At 44.6% G+C, this 22065-nt stretch overlaps 1 protein-coding gene across 2 annotated transcripts in view; it reads right to left on the bottom strand.

The window, feature by feature from the left end:
- The window catches only part of GMPR (guanosine monophosphate reductase), a 712135-nt gene that overhangs the window by 53609 nt on the left and 636461 nt on the right, over positions 1 to 22065 (bottom strand). For both annotated transcript variants that reach the window (XM_069613564.1, XM_069613565.1), the window contains exon 8: positions 751 to 910. In XM_069613564.1, coding sequence (XP_069469665.1) covers positions 751 to 910 — 160 coding nt within the window. The remainder of the gene's footprint in view (positions 1 to 750; positions 911 to 22065) is intronic.

Raw genomic sequence — 22065 nt, 5'->3', positions numbered from 1 at the left:
CTGTTTTGGCACCCCATCACACCCTCCCTTTAAGTGTGGGCAGCTTTGAGGTTTTCAGGGGCAAAAGGCAAGTCCTGGAGACCCTTTGCTGGCGGTTCCCTATGAAGCTACCTAGAATTGCCGTAGGATAGCACCAACCCTGAGGCCCTGGTAAACAGCTTTATGTCACTGATTTCTTCCTCATGTCTAAGGAGTGTGAAGGAATTCTGCATAAGTTGCCACCATGATAGCAGATCGGTTTCATTTCAAGAAGAAGAGTCAGCTTCTTCTTCAAATCCAAGATGGAAGTAGTCCAGGGTGTCAGGTTGATCTCCTCTTATGCCACCAGCACATTCTCTCATAGCAAAGCCTATTGTGCCCACATGGATTGAGAGCAGCTTATTAAAGGAAATAACCTACTGCTGATGACATTACTTAATAATAGGGTGTTCTGTGGGTACAATGTCCTTTCATCAACAGATATTTTTTCAACTGTTTTTTTTGCAAATATTTTTCTACCCAAAAAAACATAGAAAAATATAGCAGGGGGGGGGGTGATGAAGGGCATATAAAGAGTTGGGAGGGTCAGGAATAGTAAAAAAATGAAATGACACAGAACCGTTCTTTGGTGCTTACCTCAGTGTGCACCGGTTGCCAATGCAACCTTATCATGTTCCTATTTGTAAAACTAAATCTGGTTCTCGAAAATCAGTGATAGCATGCTTCTGCTACGTCCTTTATGTGTCTCATCCCAAAATGTTGTAACTGTACCTGTATTCGGCCACTTTTCCGGCGTGTTTCTGCATCGCTGTATCAGAGCTCATGCCGTAGAACAACTTCACCTTCTTGCCGTTTTTCTCAATGAGCTCCCCGGCACATTGGTCGTGGCCGGCAAACATCCCCCCAAGCATGACGAAGTCTGCACCGGCTCCTGCAAAAGGAAATAAAATTCAAAGGTGAAAGCCGGACACAACCACATTTTTCTTGTCTTCTTGCAAACATTTTGGGGCTTAATAGTGATTTTGAATAGAAATTTCAAAGTAAATAATGACACATCAAAATGTTTTTTTCCGCCTAGATTAAGTGTGTTTTAGGTTGTGGCCATCCTATGAACGAGCCTGGATTCTGTTCTATTTTCCTTGGATTTTATGGAGAACAGGGAAATGACTTTTCTTTTGATCATGGAAAAATGACTCACTTTTTGGATTCAATGGACTTGATTCATAAAGCGCTTTGCAATGCTAGTTTTCAATTAAAAAACGCTTTGTGAATCAGGCCATATATTTTATTCCATTCTTTAATTGGATGCACACCAACAACAGCCAGGATGGATGAACTTCCCCCAGGTGTATTTCTTAGTGTTGTGACTGGTTTGGGGATTTGAGCTGACTGTCTGCGGCTCTCTGAACGCTGAACTGACCACTAGAGAGCATTTGTTGTACAAGCCTGGCAAGAGAATCCTGCAAATGGGCGCCTGTAGCAGGCACACTGTCCTATCTAGTTGTGATCTTTGGGAACCATGGTATCTTGCTTTTTACATTGGCTTCATTTCCCATACATTTCTCTGATCTACCTATATTTCACTAGTATGTGTCTTGCATGTATCCCTTTCTCACTTGCCCCCCACCATACCCACACTCTTTCCATCCACCCTACCCCCGCTAATGTTAAGTGCTTAAGAGTACCTGGGGCCATCGGGTTGCAATCCTTCCCTGCCTTACTGTAGGCCTCAAAAGTGAACCGGGGACATGCTTTACGGCTGCAGAGTTTCAACTAAAAGGCTGGAATTAGGAACCTACTGTGTCCAGAGAGGAGAAGAAAAAAAAGGTGAGTACTTCTAAGTCTATTGCAATCAAATGTATATATAGCAAAAATAAGTCAAACTCTATGCAAAATAGCTGCAGTAAAATTATACAAATACATCTTATCTACACCGGATTGCTCAAACCTTCCCCCACCTGGCCTCCCTTGTCACCAGCAATCCCCCCTTTCACCTAATGGGGGTGAGGTGCCTGGTTAGGGATTTACTCCATTGAGATCTGCGAAGCAATACATTTATAATGGTGTAGGTCATTTACAATGTTCAAACAACGCCAGTCAATGATGGGCGTGTCATATTGGAATCGTGATGCTTCTATAGGGAGAGGGTGTATCTATACAAAACTCCCCACAGTCCGCCTCTCCAGTTGTTCTCTGTTCGGCCCCAAGTCCCAGTCTCAGGCTGACATACCTGCCTCGCTTTACTTTCTCCCTCTGACTCCTGTTTTCTCTATCTCCCTCCTTCCTCTCTCCCCCTCCCTTCCATCATCGCCATGTCATTCACGTTTGCTGTCTTCCTTCTTCCCCTCCCTCTCTCATCCTCTCGCCTCCTACTTTCTTTCCTCTCGGAATTCCTGCTCGTTGTTTCCCCTTTCTCGCTCCCTCTCACACTCTCCCTTCTGTCTTCTTTCCCTTTGCTCGCCCACCATTTCCATCTTCCCATACCCCACTCCTTCTCATCTCTTTCCTTCTCATCTCTTTCCTTCCCCTCTCTAGCTTCTTTCTTTCTTTCTTTCTTTCTTTCTTTCTTTCTTTCTTTCTTTCTTTCTTTCTTTCTTTCTTTCTTTCTTTCTTTCTTTCTTTCTTTCTTTCTTTCTTTCTTTCTTTCCCTAGATTGTCTTTCTTTCCCATCCCTGGGCCCCACTCCACCTTAATCTTATCTCTTTCCCCTCTCCTTACTTCCATTCTTCTCCCCTCACACCTCTCCTCTTCGCCTTTGTTAGCCTCTTCTCCTTCTTCTCTCTCTCCCTCTGTCATGGAGGTCAGAGTGAGTGCAAAGTAAAAGTGACTATATTCCACTACTGACCTGGCAGGTGGAACGGCACCCGTTCGCAGACCTCAACGGATGCACCGGCACCATTCAGGAATGGTGCAGGTGCATCTGCCATCCCCATTCCCATTGAGTCCAATGGGACTCAATGGGAATGGGGAGTCATATTTTCTGGCACCCTGCAATGGGGAATTACCGGGACCGCAGGGGCTGTAATGCACCGGTAAGTCCCCATTGCCAGGTGCCGGAAGAAAATGACTCCAGCGGCAGCCGTGCCAGTATTTACCGGCACAGCTACCGCCAGAGTCATAGTGAGGCTTTGTTAGAGAGAATTCTCATTTATGCCTAATTTCCCTCACCTAGTGAGTCCCCCAGCAGCTTTGCTGGACTTCTGGAGTTTATTTTTTTCCACCTGGTAAGAGTGAGAGCTTTTCCCCCACTCTTACCTATGTTTTGCTATGTGTTTCCATCTGTTTTTGTGATTGTTGACTCTGAAGTACCCCACTTCAGTAGCCCCCTTCTTTGTGTGTGTCACACAGCACCTTCAGTGCTGTGGCACAGGGTTGTCTTTGAGACTTCCCTCGACTCCATTTCTGAGGCGACTAATGTCCCCCAGAAAAGGGTAAATTTACCATTAACTTTACTTAATCAATCTACCACAGATCCCCTACACCCCCATCTTCCATGGAGTACTGGAAAGGGTTAACTCGTATCCCTTTTTATCTGTACCTCCTAGAGCATTGTTTCGCTCTTTTAACATTTAGACGTGGCTGGTGGCAGTGGTATCTACCCTAACTTTTCTACCGCGATTATATTAGATAAACGTGGTACAGTTCTTGGCTATTATATTATCCTAGAACATAAACCCGCTTGACCAAATTGTCTTTCTTTTGGCTCCGGTTGGGTTTATTCGCCATTTCTTTTTGTTAAAGTCCTTCTTGTGTTTTACTTTGCGCGGCAAAATAGGTTCGCCTTCCCGCGCAACCCTGAAATACACGTACTCAGGCCAATCGCGTGTGAAACCACCCGCGAGCCCCTGAAATACACGTACCCCGCTCCCCCAGGCCCGATCGCGTGTGAAAACACCTGCGCACCCCTGAAATACACGTACCCTGGCCAATCGCGTGTGAAACTTCTCACGCACCCCTGAAATACACGTACCCAGGCCAATCGCATGTACAACTTCTCGCGCACCCCTGAAATACATGTACCCAGGACAATCACATGTAAAACTTCTCCCGCACCCCTGAAATACACGTACCCAGGCCAATTGCGTATGAAACTTCTTGCGCACCCCTGAAATACACGTACCCCGCTCCCCCAGGCCCGATCACATGTGAAACTTCACGCGAACCCCAGGAATACACGCACCCCACTCGCACAGGGCCTATCGCTTTTGAAAATTCTCACGCACCCCTGAGATACACGTACCCAGCCCAATCGCGTGTGAAACTTCTCGCGCACCCCTGAAATACACGTACCTAGGACAATTGCGTGTGAAAGTTCTCGCGCACCCCTGAAATACACATAGCCAGGCCAATCGCGTGTGAAACTTCTTGCGCACCCCTGAAATACAAGTACCCAGGACAATCACGTGTGAAACTTCTCGCGCACCCCTGAAATACACGTACCCAGGCCAATCGCGTGTAAAACTTCTCGCGCACCCCTGAAATACACGTACCCAGGACAATCGCGTGTAAAACTTCTTGCGTACCCTTGAAATACACGTACCCAGGCCAATCGTGTGTGAAACTTCTCGCGCACCCCTGAAATACATGTACCCCGCTCCCCCAGGCCCGGTCGCGTGTTAAACTTCCCGCGAGCCCCTGAAATACACATACCCCACTCCCCCAGGCCCGATTGCGTGTAAAACTTCCCGTGCATCCACGAAATACACGCACACGCTATTATTCACACAGCGGGTGTCTGTGCTTGTCACATACCCCTTTGCACGTCATTTGTCATAGAGGGCCACAGTATGGGACATTCATCAGAGCTGTGTATACGTGCTTTTTGTTAGCGCACATTTTGGCGCACATTTTTTTCATGCGCAGGGACGCTACCGCCTGCTTTCGTGTGGCGGACGTGTATGGGCCTGTGCGCGTCTTTGCCCGTGCGCTGGTTTGCCCTATTCGATTCCGTGAATACGTGTTGTAGGCGAGCGTATGGGCGTTCCGCGCACTTGCCTCCTGTACTTCCCCCGTGACGCCCACATTTTCACGAGTTGTTCCCCATTCCCCGTGTCACGCCCTGTGTTCCGCCTACTTTTGTTATGTACGCCGCGCTATGTGCGCTTTCGCTGTGGCCTTAGCGCACGCCGTTAGATGACCTGTGCGCCGGCGTGCGCCGTGCACTTTTTCAGCGCACATCCCTGATTTTACTCGCGCACGGACTTCCATGAATAGATGTGCGATGGTTTCCCTGCGATATTCGCACTTGCACTGCGATTTTTGCTCTTTCACTGCAAATCGCACGTTTTTGCACGCTTGCGCCGGAATTTTCAGCGCACATTAATTCCATGAATCGGCCTGTTAATGTCCTTGTGGCACTGGGAAGTCAGGCGCCGGATTCAGTGTTGCAGAGTTACCCCATTAATATCCCCTAAACAGCACAAGACAGACAAAAAGTAACACATTGTGGAGAATACTTTATGTGGGATTTTAGAGTAATAATGAATGTTCTGAAAAAGAATGGACTTAACTGAAAGAAGTAACTTGTGTGGCAGTAGAAGAGGTGCACAGTGGGCTGTCTAAAGGTTTGGTTGATGCATGTCATTGAAACGCAGGAGCAGTCCGCAGGAAATAGGTGGCTTGTCATAAGATGCTCAAGCTTTGATTTAAGGGGTGGCCAGTTGGCATTGGGAAGAAGTACAGAGGGATTTCAATAAAGCCTGATACTTGATGCTTGAAGAGCCCAATGCATGTCCAATGAGCCAGCCGCCACCACCTGCGGTGATCAGAACATCTTAGATAATGAAACCCACACCTACAATAGAAGTGGATCAGGGATGCTCCAGCCCTCAATATGCCTAGGATTCATCACGTGTCACGAAATTACTGCAGATGAACAAACAAGCTCATTTAGAAACGTTGAGGTCAAAAACATGTCTACACATGAGCTTCATTTTTAGCACAATTGAATTTAATAACCGAGTCACAAGTTTAGATGACTGATAGCTTTGTTTGCATGCAACATGTGGGATGGAGTTTACTGTAAGTGATGAGTCATAAAAGGAGAACACCGTGTTTGCAGGAAAAACTTAGAGAACTGAAACCACGTGCTGACAATCAAACGCCTGACTCAGTAAACAGATCTGTGAATGCAATGTTTACCGAGAAGCTCTCCCCGTGCATTGTAATTCCACGACAGGCTAACCACACAGGAAACAGCTGCAGCCCATGCACTGCCTCATCACAAGAGAGCAGGTGCAGTCTCCCAACATCAACAAAAGATGGCACGTGGATGGCGCGCGACAGCGTTCATCCATTTCACTATTTTTAGCTCATGCATTATGACTCATGACACAAAAGGACATGACCTCAAACAACGCTTGAGCTATTACACCGATCCACCACAAATAAGAGGAATGTGAGTCACTGCAGTAATAGAGAGGGATTCAAGGCGCATTGTTCAGTATCAAAGATGTTCTCTAATTCCACCTACAGTTCTTAGCGAGGATAAAGGAATGCACCCTGGTAAATGTTGAATTTATTTACTTGTTTTCTGCTTGTTATTGTTTTACTTATCAGTAGCATTCCATATTGCAAGCCTAGTCTTCATTGTCACTACTCTAACAATGTGAGTCTTCAAGCTCCAGGTCAGCCAGACAAAAACTTTAGTTGAAACACTGTTGCTGTGAAACGTTCTGATGCAACAAAACCCTTGAAAGTCAGTAAAATAACGTACCTTGGCGTGACGTTAAGGTGCCAATTTAATGCAACAATACCCCTAAAATTCAGCAGATATTCGAAACTACGCCACCTTAACTCTGAGTCTCCCACTAAATACACTGATGACGTCACAAATGAGATCACATAAATCATCAATGACATCAGTGGTACAGCTGATGACACGTGCAAGTAAGATTGATGCAACATTTAAAAAGCGTGTTTTTGCATTTAAGTATCGGCTCAAGTGCACAGCTTGATTGTATTTTGCATTTTAAAATAATGTCCATTTACAGCCATGGTATTTTGAAAGACAAGAGTCATTAGGTTTTGAATGTGAATTTACCATGAGGAAATACACTAGTCCCTTTATTACTCTATGGTTATAAAATGATAGTCCCCTACGCAAAGTATACATTTGGGTAGTAAAATTATGACTTTCATGGATCGAATAAAAGCAGCTCCTGGGTATCTGGCATCACCCAGTAAGCAGGAGCTAACCTTTGGAAACCAGGAGCTATCATATTTCATGCCACCAGTAAAATTCCCATGTGAAAAGCAAACTATAACGTTTTGTCAATTATATGTGAACCATTACGCTTTAAATGTCTTCTGGATGTGTCCTAATGCTCTTAATACACATTCCTAAATGTAATAAGGATAGGTTTGCATTGCGCCAGTTGGCCTGTGGTGCCAAATGTACCTCCTGGTTGCTGTTGGTCTTAAGCCAACCAGGGTCTCTCTGAGGCTATAACCAGGAGCTAAATAACTCCCAGCTCCCTGAATTTCGAACCATGACTTTGCACCAGCCCACCGAAAATGACAGCATACATGAGAATAATAATACCAGTTTTTATATAGCGCTAGCTCACGCCAAGGGCATCAAAATGCTGTAATAACAGTTTATCGACCTCTGAAGGATGAAAGGCTGAGTTGGCCCCCAAGATTCGAACCTGCGTCAGCAGGCTACGCACAGATGCCATAAACAAGCCTCAGCTCGCTGTGCTATCTGTCCGGCGAAGTAGCAGTTTACCAATCAACACATCTGCATACCACAAACAACTTGTCAATATACCAAATCAAATTGTAGGCCTTGACCATGTCAAATGGTAAAGGTTAGGGTGGATGGCCTGCAAAGGACAACCATGTGGAAAACACAGTTTCATGTTGAAAGGACACAGGATTACCAGGGCTAAAGTAGATAATGTAGTGAACAAACGAAAGTTGTAATCATTTTTGTGCATGGGTTTGAAACTGCATTTCACTGCATGTTTTGAGCTATGCCTCTCATGATTCCTCATCATTGCCTATGCCGGGTAGGGCTAGTGGCTACATGTTTTGGACTATGATTCTCATGATCCCTCACCATTGCCTATGCCGGGTACCGCTAGTGGAAGTTGTAATGTAATACCTGTGTTGATCCATATTGCATTTGAAATTGTAGATTCCTATGCAAAGGACAAACTTTCTGTAGCTATCATGCTATTATGGACATGATTGAAAATGTGTTTGGACATTAGAAAAAGACAGGGTACATTGCACCTGTGCTAGAATGCACTATATATCTTTAAATACAGTAAACAATGTTTCACCCTTGGTGGTACTCACCAGTAAGATCATACAGGAGGTCATAAGTGGTGTCATAACTCACTTCTCATACAATGTAATCACTGATGCCATCTGAGATGTCATAAGTGATGTCATCTCTGGTGTCATTTGTGATGTCATCAGTCTGCGTAAGGGCTGCACAATGGGGGCCTCATAGCTAAGGTGGCATAGCTTCCAACATCTTCAAGATTTCAGGGGTTTTGTTGCATTAAATCAACACCTTAACAACACTTCAACTGAAGTGTTTTTCACTGAATTTCAAGGGTTTTGTTGCTCTGAAAATATGCATTTTAACTGTCCCTTAGCCAAAGTATTTTCACTCAGTTTGAGGGTTTGTTATGCTACACCCCCACCACTAGTAATGCTAGCTTTTATCCATCTGATAACATAACTGATGTGATATCCTTTATTATCAATGGGGCTCATGTTCCAATGTGTCTTAACATGAATGGAAGGCGTAAAGGCCTTGAGTAAGGCTTTAACTCCCTCCATTCAAGCTACACCACATTGCATTTGTGTGATGGAGAGGAGGGACGGAACGCAAATTTATGTTTCTGCTGCGTCCCTTCTTCTCTGCGCCTCAAGCCAAGCCAACTCGGGCACTGCCGCCTACCTTCTCAGTTATCTGACCCATGAAGCATGTGTCAATTGAGGCTTTCACCACCACTTTCTACTCCTCTGGCCCCTTGGCTGACTCCCTCCCTGACACCGCCCTTTCCATGCCCCACTCTTCTATATCTGATACTCTCGATGCTGTTGCCCCTGTCATGAGGATTTGCTTGAAGCCCAAATCCAAGCGCAACACTTGGTACAACTCAGACCTCGTCACCCTTAAATGCAAGTGCAGGGTGGCTGAGAGGAAATGGCATGCTTCCAGTACATCCTCTGACAAACTGGCCTGCTGCCTGCTCCAAATGCAATACCAGCTCTCTGTCCGAACCATGAACAGAGCCCACATCCAAGCCCGTGTCTGCGCAGCATCTAAGAACTCAGATGAACTCTTTAAAATCTGCAAGGAGCTGGACAATCCTGCTGCAGTCTCTACCTCTCCTGTCCCCTCTCAGGCCCTCTGCACGGCTCTGGCTTCTCATTTCATCTCTAAAACTCAGGTCATCCTGTCCTCTCTCTCTTCCTCTTCCCCTCCTCCCTCTAATCCCTGCTCTTCCTCTGGCCGTTCTTCAGCACCTCTCCTCCCTAATTCTCTGCCTTTCCCCTGTTTTCCACATATGAGGTATCTAGACAAGTCTGATCTATGAAACTCTTGTCAAAACAGATTCACCCCTGTTCCTCCAAAATCATCAAAGACCTCATTGACACCCTGGCTCCTGCTCTGGCTGATTTCTGCAACCACTCCTTCACCACTGGAGTCTTCCCCACCCACCGGAACCACTCCCTTCTGCACCCTCTTCTTAGGAAACCCTCTGTCGACCCTCCCTGTCTGGCTAACTATCATCCAATCTCCATCACTCCTTTCCTGGGCAAACTCCTGGAAAAGCTGGCCATCTCCCAGCTTAATCCACGCTCTGAATCTGTTGGTTGTCTCCATGGCCATCAGTCTGGTTTCAGAACTGCCAGAAGCACGTAAACTGCTTTCCAGAACATCTGTGAAGACCTGCTCTCCATCCCCGATTCCAACACCCCCTGTGTCCTCATCTTACTTGATCTCTCTTCTGCTTTTGACATGGTCAACCATGCCATCCTGCTCAACCGTCTCCGTGATAACCTGGGTATCACGATCAAGCCCTGTCTTGGCTGACCTCCTTCCTCTATGAGCGACCCTCCCAGGTCCAACTCGGGTCCTTCTTCTTCTCTATCTGTATCTCTACCTGTAGTGTTCCCCAAGGGTCTAGCCTCTATTCCTGGCTGTTCAGCCAATACATGGCACTTCCTGGCCACCGCCTTGCCGCTTTCTGCCCCAACTTTCAGTGCTATGCGGATGACACTCAGCTCATTTTCAGGCTCCCTTTAGCCCCCTCTTCTCCTTCTCTCATCTCTGACTGTCTGTCCGCCATCCAGGAGTGATGTGCCGCCAATGATCTCTGCCTTAATGCCATTAAAACCAAGATTCTCCTCATCTGCACAGCTGCTCCCTCCTTTGCGGTCACTCTCTGGCCAGCCTCTCTTGACCCTCTTCCTGCTCCCACCTGTGAGGCTAAATACCTTGGGGTCATCTTTGACTCCACACTTTCCTTCTCTCCTCACATCTCTGACGTCTCTAAGAAGTCCCACTACCAGCAACACCTCCTCAGAGGTATTCTTCCTTTCCTCTCCTTCCCCCAGAAGATCACTGTCTCCAGAGCTCTGGTTCTCTCTAGGCTGGACTACTGGAACAGCCTCTTTCTAAATCTGCCTGCCCCTACTCTCTGTCCTCTGCAACTCATCCAAAACTGGACTGTCAGACTTGTCCTTGGCCTCAAGCCCAGGGATTGTATCTCTCCAGGTCTGAAATCTCTGCACTGGCTCCCAGTGGCGGCAAGGATTAAGTTCAAAACCATCTGCATTGTCCACAAGTCCTTCTGGGGCCTGGGACCGCAATACCTTCAACTCTCTCTTCCTAAATATCTTCCTTCTCGAGCTGTTCGCTCATCCATCTCCAACTCTCTCATGGTTAGTCGCTTCTCCAAGCAGCGAGTTGGTGGTAGATCTCATTCTTCTGCTGGGGCCTCCCTCTGGAACAGCCTCCCTCCCCGCCTCTCTGAAACTTGAGGAGAACCATTTCCTCAAGATCTTCCTCTTTGCTTATGCTTTCTCTCCTCCTCTCCCCTGCTGACCTCCTGGCTGAATCTGAAACTGCACTGGTTACCTGGCTACCCTCTGATCCGGGCCCAGGTCCCCTTCCTACCAGTGACACACCTGTAATGCCCCCTTGGAAACCCTGGCACTCTGGGACTGTGTCTGACAGCGTTTATTTACTACCTTTCCTCTAATACAGGGGTCTGGCACCTCCACTTCCTTTGGGCTATCACTCCGATGATCCCTCACCATTGACTATGCTGGCTGGGGCAGATGGGAGTTGCAGTCCAAAGCATCGACAAAGCCAGAGCTTACAGCCCCGGCTCCAATGGCGGCATACATTTATTTGATGTCAGTATTATATTCCTTACGTGTGAATACAAAGAAGTGGGTGGAATTTTCATACATCTCATCTTAATAGAATGAAGTGCAAGTAGTCTAAATTAGGTTTCTAGGAGGCATTAGAGCTAGGTGATGAATATGCTCTGCCTTCAGCTGCTATTCTGGTGTTTATTGTGAGCTAATTTGTTATGTCTTTTTATGTACTGTCCACTTTGGAAGGAAATAGGTGTTGGCACCACACACAGATTATAAGAGGTTGTGGAATTACCACAAGGAGTTGTGAACAACTTTCATACTGGCATTTGCATCTGATAGGCACTCACCTCCTCCCTCCTTCCACTGCCCACCCCTGCCCGTAATTAGCTGCACTTGTCTGTGAAGCTAAAGCTCCTCTCCCTACCAAGGCCAGGACGCTGTTTCATATTCTGTGTCCTGTTCCACCTGTGACCCAGTGGTGCATGCTTTCCCTGATGTGGCGTCCCAGACTGCATCCACCTACATTTGGCCTTTAAATCAAGTTTTGCCTGAAATTCGCTTTAAAATAGCAAAATAGTCCAGGCGCTTCCTGTGCCTCCCCTCAAACACCCTCTCCTGATTTGCGTTCCCTGCACCCGGCCACCTCCCTGCCCTCCCTCCACCCCTGATTGGCCCATAGTCCTTTATTATCCCACTCCCCAGGATAGCCCCCAAGGCAAACGGCAGCTCCTATAAAAGCAGCTCCAGATCGTGTCCGCTGGGGAAGCAAGAGCCAGCAGTGACTGACAAGGTTAGCGTGGTGCGGACAGGGGGCGCATCAATCACTGCATCGCACAAAACTGCTGCAACTCTCTTATTACTCCTTCTTTACCCTAAAGCTTGCATACAGACACACTGTGATAGCCCACCACAATCAGGCAGACTGTGTAGCTTAGCCACCTCCCTCATCTATGTGAACTGTGTCCTAACTGTGCCAGTTAGCAATATCTTGCATCTAGTCCAGGCAGGGAGAACAAATATTGGTGCCCGACCAGCAGCTTTAGAATGATGCACAAGGCCTGCACTGGGTTGGTGATCATATCCTGCACTAAAGCCATTATGTTATCTAGCCATTCTGGATAACCCTCTAACTACCCACCTGCAGCATCACCAATTATCCTACTCCACCAGGTACTTTTCCTGCCTATGTCTACTAGCCATAGTCAGCATCTACCACACTTGTACAAGGTATCCATCCAGCAACCAGCCTCATTGTTTAAGTTAGCCACACGTTGCATAATGCCAATGGTGTTGGCCATGCACAGTTCGCATTTGAGCATGTAGGTATGGGATAGTATTGTGAATTGATTAACATGTGCCACACCCACACAGAATTGTGGAGATAATCTTGCGTGACTTCTAGATAGAATTTTGAAGATTAGCATGCATCACATCTAGATAGAATGGTGGAGATTTGCATGTGTCACTTATAGATAGAATTGTGGAGATCAGCATGCACCACATGTATATAGAATTGTGGAGATTAACATGGGCCTCATTTAGATAGAAATGTGGAGATAATCTTGCGTTTTTTCTAGATAGAATTGTGGAGGTTAACATGCGCCACATCTAGATAGAATTGTGGAGATTAGCATGAGTCACATCTAGATAGAATTGTGGAGATGTGCATGTGTCATATCTAGATAGAATTGTGGAGATTAGCATGCTCCACATCTAGATAGAATTGTGACGATTAACATAGGCCTCATCTAGATAGAATTGTGGAGATAATCTTGCGTCACTTCTAGATAGAATTGTGAAGATTAGCATGTGTCAGATCCAGATAGAGTTGTGGAGGTTAGCATGTGCCACATATAGATAGTGATGCCATTAACCAACCCTACTAAAAATCTCACCTCTCTGCAACACCTCTCATACTCAAACCAAACACAACCATACCTCTAGGCACAACAAACCACACACACTTCACTACACTGCAACAGCAAAACAAACCACACAGCATGCGTCCCACCTAGATAGAATTGTGGAGTTTAGCATGCACCATGTCTAGATAGTGATGCCATAAACCAACCCTACTAAAAATCTCACCCCTCTGCATACACCTCTCATACTCAAACCAAACACAACCATACCTCTAAGCACAACAAACCGCACACACTTCACTACACTGCAACAACAAAACAAAGTCTTGCACAACAGCAAATAACGGCAATCAACAGAAAAGCACACTTTGTTTTTTTTTCTTTTCTTTATTTGTTTGGTTAATAGAATTAACCTTTCAAATATTTTCACCATATAAAACTACAATATTACAAAGTAGTGCAATTATACTTAAAATTACATTTCATAGATGTTTACAGATAGAATTGTGCAGAAACAACAATCACAATAAATGGATTGAACAATATAAAATGATCTATGGCAGCACTTTTTAGATTCCAACAATACTTTTCTGACGCTAATAACATTCATCTGGAAACACAGCATCCAAAAATTGTACAATGGCTATCTTTATAAATAGCTTGGATGATGAGAAGATGTACTGCCATAAATCCTTATGTATATACATGTTTTGTTCTTCAAGATGATGTTTAAAATACAATTTACGAGTGGTTTTCAGCTGAGGACAATACACCATACAATGTTCTAGAGTCTCTTTCTAATCGAGGATTTTACAGAATCGACAGCCTTTGGAATTATGTTTCTACGAGAAAGGACATCTAAAGTTGGCCACAGATTCAGACAGAAGCGAAGAAGCTTCTGTCGTAGTTTTGGGCATGGGAATTTGATCAGATAGTCAGCCATGATTCTGTAACGCTTGTGACCAAATAAATTCTGTTTGAAGTCCTTCTAGTTTAAACATCGATTTTGGTTAATACACCAGTCATACTGTTGGATTTTCTTTTTTGCACTGCCTTCATTTGATAAAAGAAGCTCCAACGAGATTGATGCATCAGCTAGTGCATTTAGAGTTAAATCGCACCATTTTTGAGAAAATATTTGGTTTCTACTTAACAAATGGGAGGCCACTTTGCCTAGAATATCTGTGCGATTAAGGGAGAGAAGACATTTTCGAAAGAATGCACAATATATCCATGTGACAAAAGAAGACATAGAAAGAGAGCCCAATTCAAAGCAAATCAATGGTAATGGAGTGCCTGACGGTAGACGTAAGACTTGCTTCCAAAAGGACGATTCTAATCTGTCCCACCAAAGTTCTTTTTTTGGGGATTGTGCTTCCGACCCATATGTTGGATTGGACGGACCTTCTGCATATAGAAAGTTAGCACATGTTTTATTGTGAATTTTCCGAATTTGCCCATTAGTATTTTAGCCTGGGCAACTAAAGATCGTAATTTGCCCTTAATCTCTGTATCTTGACCTGGGTTTGCAAGAGTGTCAGTGATCAATATACCCAGGTATTTATAAGTAGGTACCTTGACAAGGGCAATGTTATGCAATTTCCATGTAAAAGGTTTAACTTTGGCTCCTGAGTGCCATTTGCAGACCATTGTTTGCGTTTTATTTGTGTTTATATTTAGATGATTTTTATCCACATACTACTCTAGACCGTCTAAAAGCATTTGTAGGCCACTTTGGGTTTTTGAAATGAGAATCAAGTCATCTGCATAAAAAAGATATGGAATTTTAAATGAACCCATAATAGGAGAATCGCTGCTTATCTGCTTTAAAGCAATGCCCAGATCAAAAATAAAAAAGTTGAATATGGAAGAAGCTAGAATGCACCCTTGTTTCAACCCTCTATATGTTTTAAATTTCGCTGTAATGTCACCCCCCCAAAGCGAGTCGCACCTGCATGGTGGTATTCGTGTGAAGCAAAACTATTAAATATGTCAAAGAAGATGGACAATTATGTTTAATTAATTTGGTGTATAAAAGAGATCTGTCAACAGAATCGAAGGCGACTTTGAAGTCAACAAAGGTCAGGAACAAGGTCTGTTTTTGAACAGCATACTCAGACAGGAGTGTATTTAGAGTAATGATGTTAGGGATGGTACCTACTTGTGCCACAATGCCTGCTTGAAAGGGGTCATTAGGTTGAGCCTGCGTTGTCCATTTTTGAAACTCTCTCAAAATCAAGCGAGAAGAAATCTTACCGGGGACGTCCAGTAACGCTATTGGTCTATAACAGGTTGGTTCTTTCCTGTTCCCTTTTTTAAAAATAGGTACAATTATTGAATGTGTCCAAGATGGTGGGAGAGTTTGCGTTTTAATGATAATGGTGAAAATTTGAAACAGAATTTGCGACCATATTTCTGGATGATCTTTCAACATTTTGTTGGGTAGTCCATCTGGGCCACAGGCACCAGATCGGCTAGCCTTCTTGATAAACAGGTGAATGTCATCCCGATCAAAATTTAGGTGGAAATTCATCCGGCAATTGGTGGGAATTAATTCAGACCCTCCATCTGGGACACTATATAGGGCTGAAAAGTAGGTGATCCAATCAGCCTCACAAACTTCATTAGCTTGTACTATTGCTTGTGGCCCGGTGATGGCTTGATTGAGAAGTGACCAGGTGTTAGCAATGTTTTGGCTTTGAATAGTGGCCAAAAGCAATTGACTATCGGTGTGAAATAGTTTGGCACGTCTGGTTTTGATCCAATTTCTATACTTGGTTTTAACTCTTGCCGGCTGGCTATATCGTGTGCTAAGAGGTAATTTCATCGCTTCCCTCTTTTGAAATCTGAATAAGATCTTTCGATTTCTAACTTCAAGATCGAAAATATGAAGTGAGGGGGGACGACTCTTGTTTTTAGACGAGGCACTAGATAATGAGGGGCGAATAGATTGAATCATGTCAGAATAGCAGATGTTAAAGTTGCCTGAGTTAAGATGGAATTTTTTAACTTCATGATCCAGTTGTGCATGAAAAAAAGCTTTCTCCGTCCATCTTAATTTGTTACCTGCGTTGTTAGTGATAAGTTGGGTATGATGAAATTTGTCTCTCTGCATATTTGAGTCACTATAAAACAACCATTTAGCCGTTAATTGATTGTGATCACTTAGATTGGAACTTACAATTTCAAAGTCTATCACATCAGAATAAAAGTTGAGATTAATATACATATAATCAATGATGGAGGAAGACTTCCCTCTATGCCACGTTGACCCCGGGGGGATATCGGATTTGAATGCACCATTGAGTCTATAATGATTGTGATGTTTTACAAATTGGGTCAATTTTTTAATTCGTGTTTGGTTGTTTTTATTTTTACTGACTATACAATCAAGATTTAAGTCACCCGCAATCACAAATTTGTGCACCGTTTTGTCTAAGATAATGATGTTGATCATATCGCTCAAAGTATTTAAAAAGCATTCATCCGTTATCCCCACCGGGTTCCAATATACATTTATAATAGCATACGTTGAGGCAACCAATTTGAGACGCAACATTTGGATAAAAGGATTGGGTGAAGACCAAGGAGTGAGACTGGTATTAATATTAGCTTGGATAGCTGTTAATAGCCCACCAAATGGTCTACCACAGGAGCTGTTGTTTGCTGCGTTAATTAAAACATCATGTGTGTCACAAATTGGCGTAGAGGTTAACCAAGTTTCGTGCAACAAGATCAAATTATATTTGCTTAGGGAGCTAAGGTCATTATTCAGAAGATGAACAAAACTCCTCGAGTTCCAACTCAGTAACGTGGATTCACTTGATGTCAAAGCTTGATCTAGTTACTGCTGGTGCTCTGACTCAGTAGGGACTCTAGACTCTCCATAACCACACAAGTGGCTTTCATAGATAACATGTTTGGGCTGACTGAGAAGGTATTGCTGTTGAGGAACCTTTATCTTGACATTGGGTTCCGATAGTACTTCGAAACCAAGGTCAAACAGATCCCTTCTTGCTAACCATATGGCATTCTGGATTACACAAGATTGCATCCAGAGTCTCACCGTGTGCAAATTGGGTTTATCAAAAAAATCCACCAAAGTTAGATCATCCGAACTAATGTCTTCAAGTGTGGATACGTCTGCAAAGATATTCAAAATAGAATTTCTGTTTAGTACAAATTGCTTATATGGCAAAGATCTACATTTTAGTACTAGACAGAAATTGGCCAGACGTTTTTGTACAGATTGACTGGTGGAAAGTTTTTTGCTGCTGACCAAAGGTATGGAAGGTATAGTTTTGAAATCTTTGCATATGACGGCTTTTAATAGGTCAAGTAGTTCGGGGGCAATTTCAGCTAAGAGTGATTGTTTATAATTGTCAGGCTGGGCTTTGGGCGGGATAACTGTTTCAAGACAGTGCTTATTGGGGGATGCCTTGGGCTCACATGACACGGCCAACGGGCCGCCCATAGGTTGAGGATCTTGATCAACCAAAGTCATTGCGTGCCTATTCTGTGCCTATTCTTTGCCATTTGGGTTAAAGAAAGAGGCCCATAGTTGGCAACACCCTGACATTGAAAGTAGGCATCAATGGCCCGTCGAATTTCTGTTCGATGTTGCTCAGACGAAGGACTACTGAGTTTAGAAGATAGAGGATTTGAGGTGATTACTTGCTTCTTTGATGGTACAGGGTTTGGGGGTTTGGCAGCATCAATTGCTGCCACCAGAGCGTCCAGTGGGGCATGAGGAGGCATAACTGGCGCACTCAAATAGTTGGTGGCCGAAGAGGTGATTGAAGTGCGCAACAAGGCCATTTGCTGATATTTTTTTGACACTGCTAAAGAAGCAATGAAAGCATTTTTCTCCGGCAGGTGAATCTGACGAATGAAATTTTTAGTTTTTGATGAGTGGTCTTGTTTGATGGCTGCTTGATTTTTTGTTTTTTTTGTTTTTATTGTTTTTATCCCCCCCTCGGTAAGGAGAGGCCCTTGCCACCGCCTCTCTGCACTTTCTCAGTAAATATTTCGTAAGGGACATTCGCAGCCAGCGAGGAACCAGGACCAGCCGAAGTGGCAGCTTGGCCTTGTGTAGAAACAAAGGGAGGGGCTATAACGTTACGAATAATGCCTTCAATGAATGGAACTCCTGCTGTTGGAAGAGACTTGGCCGGAGTAATGAGCCCAGTATGATTGCTCACAGGAGCATGCGCAATTAATGAGGTCTGTGTACCCAGAGAGACTTTCATTACTACAGGAGTATTACTTAGGTCACTCGGGCTAGTCACAGAAATTATTTTTTGAAATAGGATGGGTGCATTCTCTTGCCATGTTAAAATCTTGTCAAACTTTTGAGTATGTTCTACGGACTTGCCTGTCCACGAATCAAAAAGTTTTGTTAAGGTTTGGAGTGAGACGTGCATGGCAGCTAAAGTCAAATTCACCAATTTTTTGTTTGTCATTTCAGAGTCTACCTTGCACGGTAAAACTGGTGACTGTGCACATTGTCGAGGAGTAGGGGCAAGGTATGAGGCATCAATAGCAGAACAATTCGACTCAGTGTTAGAAAACATAATGGGTGATTCTGAAAGGCGTTGAGAGACATCTTCAGGGAGTAACTGAGAAGAGAGATCAGCGTCACTCATGTTGAAATTGATGGTGACATTTTTTGTCGGAGCACGAGGTGCTTGCACCCCCACTGATTGAATGGGGGCAGATGGGGGCATATTGTGTAGCATTATGCTGTCAGATAGTGAAACATGTGGAGCGTGCCCAGACAGTATTGGCGTAGCAATCTTACTTACTGCTATCACGCCTTTAGTACCATTAATCATGGAAAGAGAAACATTCAGACGTGCAGGAGTTTGATCAGGGGCCATTTGAATAATAGGTTAGGGCTTTGAGAAACCGGACATAGGCCACTTTGTGGAGTCTTTACAAAATTGTCGGATATCTGGCAAAGGGGACGCCTTGAGAACAACCTTGCAACCTTTGCGCGTTCTACTGGCTATTGGCGTAGAACACAAAGTCAAGGGTGGTTTTTTCTGTGCGTTAAATACAGTAGAATTTCGTGAGCATGAATTGCGCACCGCTTGTAACTTTGGGGGCATCCCCATTGTTAATGAGGGGAGCCGTGACTGCATTATGCAGGTGACTATGCAAAAAAAGCTATAAACGTGAGTAGCACTACAGAAGTGAAAATACAAAGGACCACAATTCACTTGGGAGTGCTTTTACTGACTGTCAACAGCCGCACAACAGCAGTGGACTTGACACCACAGGGCTTAACGCCGCAATGGTGCTTGCAGCAGTCTTAAATGGGGTCCAAAGGTCACGTGATCCGTCACGTGGGGGCTGGCGGGCTCCGCCTCCTCCTGAAGGCGATTGCGAGCGTTACTCAGCAAGAGCCGCCTGTGGCTCGCAGTGCTGGGAAATGTAGATTAGGCTTTGGAGAGGCAAACGTTCGCTTTATGATACACTCCTTGGCAAGGCTGTATCACACCTTAAAGCACACTTAAGCTCAGCAAACAGTGTTAACCGAACTGATGCTGCCAACGCACATCGCAGCTCTCTTGCTCTTCTCCCACTCAGTCCTACTTACCCATCCCACTCTCTTTCCCTTTCAGATCTGCCAGAGCACCAGTGGACTACTCCGGTGGTGATTGTGAGCGGTATAAATATCCTTTAACATTAACAATATTTATTTATGTATTTCATTTGTATAGCACGCACAAACCCTCAGGCATCAGGGCACTGGGGAACGAGTTACATGGAACCCAAAGACGAGGAAAATATCATAGGAAAACATTAACATTAACAATGCCCAAGGAAGGGAGCACCTGCTTTAAAAAGTGCCTTCATGTCAAAGACAACACAGAGGAGATTTCAGTGGCGACTGCACAGTGCGCGATTTGCGTGGCTGCATGGACTGTGCAAAATGGAGGAAACACTGATACCACCTTGTCATGTTTTCTCTTCCCACAGTAATGTGAGTGGCTGTGGACCACGGCATTTGGAATGCAGACTTCCAAGGCAAGACAATGTCAATCTGGGAGGAGGAGTCTGACACAGCTGCTGCAATGTGAAAGAGGTGCTGCACTTTGGATGGAGTGGCCCAGTGGCAATGTCAGAAACAGACCCTCTGGGCAACACTGGGGACAAACTGAGACTCTGATGTGAGCCTGTGAAACAAGGCAGGCTGCTAGCGAGCACCTTGGCAGGGTGAAACATAGTAAACAACAATACAGTGCAGGTAGAGCCACCAGTAATAAGCAAAACTAAAGGACAGAATTGGGGATGAAAGAGGCAGTGGGAGAGTGAGCTCAACAGGAACTCTGATCCCGGGCTAGAAAGGACAAAACAACTTGCAAGGTGGAATTTAGAGAGCAGAAGGTGAACCTTAGGATGTCCATGAGGCGGCCATGAGCCAAAGGCAAATACAGGCGCCGGAGAACAGGAAAAAAAGCAGATGCCAAGAGGTCAACAACCAGGAAAGCTGGTGGGATTCTGCCAGAGACTCGGGCGATGGAGACACAATCCTCTCAGAGTGAGCTCTGGCAGAAGAGAATGATCATTTTGATAATTGACTAGCATAGAGTAGAGCAGACACAACACACCTTTGATAACAACAGACTTAGACTGTTGCAAGTTTAAATGGCTGGCTATAAAAAGGCTGATGGGAGATAGATAACACAGGGTAAAGCCAGAAGAGTGAAATAAGGCGGATGAGAATTCCCTAGAGAGCACTGAAGTTAAGAGACGCAGAGAACTGCTGCAAGTTTAAACACCCTGCTATAAAATTAGCAGATGAGAGACTGCTAAAGAGTATTAAAAATGAGAAACGGGGATAGCTGCTGCTGCAAGCTTGATTGCAGATGGGAGGCCGCAAAAGTAAAGTAACGCTAAGAGATGGTGACTTTTGTTGCAAACTCAAGTCTCCAGTCATGGGGTGGGGGGGGAGGTGAGTGAAAGGGAAGTGAAGCTACAATATGTTGCAGGTTCAAATGCCCTATTATACAGTTAGGGGGTGAGAGACTGCTAAATTAAAGTTAGGAAACATAGACTGAGCGTGGCAAGTGCAAAAGCCCTGTTCAGTAGTATAGTCCTGGGACACTACTGGAAAACCATGGAAAGGATTATAGGTGTCTACCGTTGAAAGTAAAGCAAACCCCTAATGGACACAGCCAACATAAAACAAGGAAAGAGAAACATTATTGCAAATTGAACCCAGAGATGTTGCATTGCAAAAGAAATATGAAGGAGTATGAACCTTGAACTGTGCATTTTGTGAAACACTGTGCCGGAAAACTACAAAAAGAATGAATATGAAACTGTGCATGCTGGCATTTTGGGAAATGCAGTATCTAAGAACTATATAAAATCTGAGATTCGGGAAACTGTGTGTTATTGGAGACATAGGGCCTCATTACGGGTTTGCTGGTATACCAGCAGTAATACCACCAGGATACCGGCAAACGGCAATACCGTTACTGGCACTTGACAAGTGCCGGTATTCACAATAAGTCCCCATTTCAATGGAGTCCTGCAGGACTCCATGTGGGTATTTTGCCACAATTACCGTCAACGGTATTACTCTAATTATTTTACTGGTAGGGGTCAGATTTACCTCCAGCCCTTAGCACGAGGTAAATCTGTCACCCCTACCGACAAAGTTGGACCGTGTACTGGCCAACTCTTAATGAGGCCCATAGTGCCGAAAAACTACTTAACGACTGAAACGTAATAATGATACATCTTGACACAAGCAGCACACACTGAACTGTGAAGATAGCGGCACTCTCAGTTATCTGGAACCTCCTTAACCATTCTACAGACATCTTTTTAGTTTTGGTAATTATAAGTCACTTAA

Source organism: Ambystoma mexicanum, chromosome 5p, assembly GCF_040938575.1.
Source record: "Ambystoma mexicanum isolate Mex_15411 chromosome 5p, UKY_AmexF1_1, whole genome shotgun sequence".
NCBI classification, from domain to species: domain Eukaryota; kingdom Metazoa; phylum Chordata; class Amphibia; order Caudata; family Ambystomatidae; genus Ambystoma; species Ambystoma mexicanum.
This window is presented reverse-complemented; position numbering and strand designations above follow the sequence as displayed.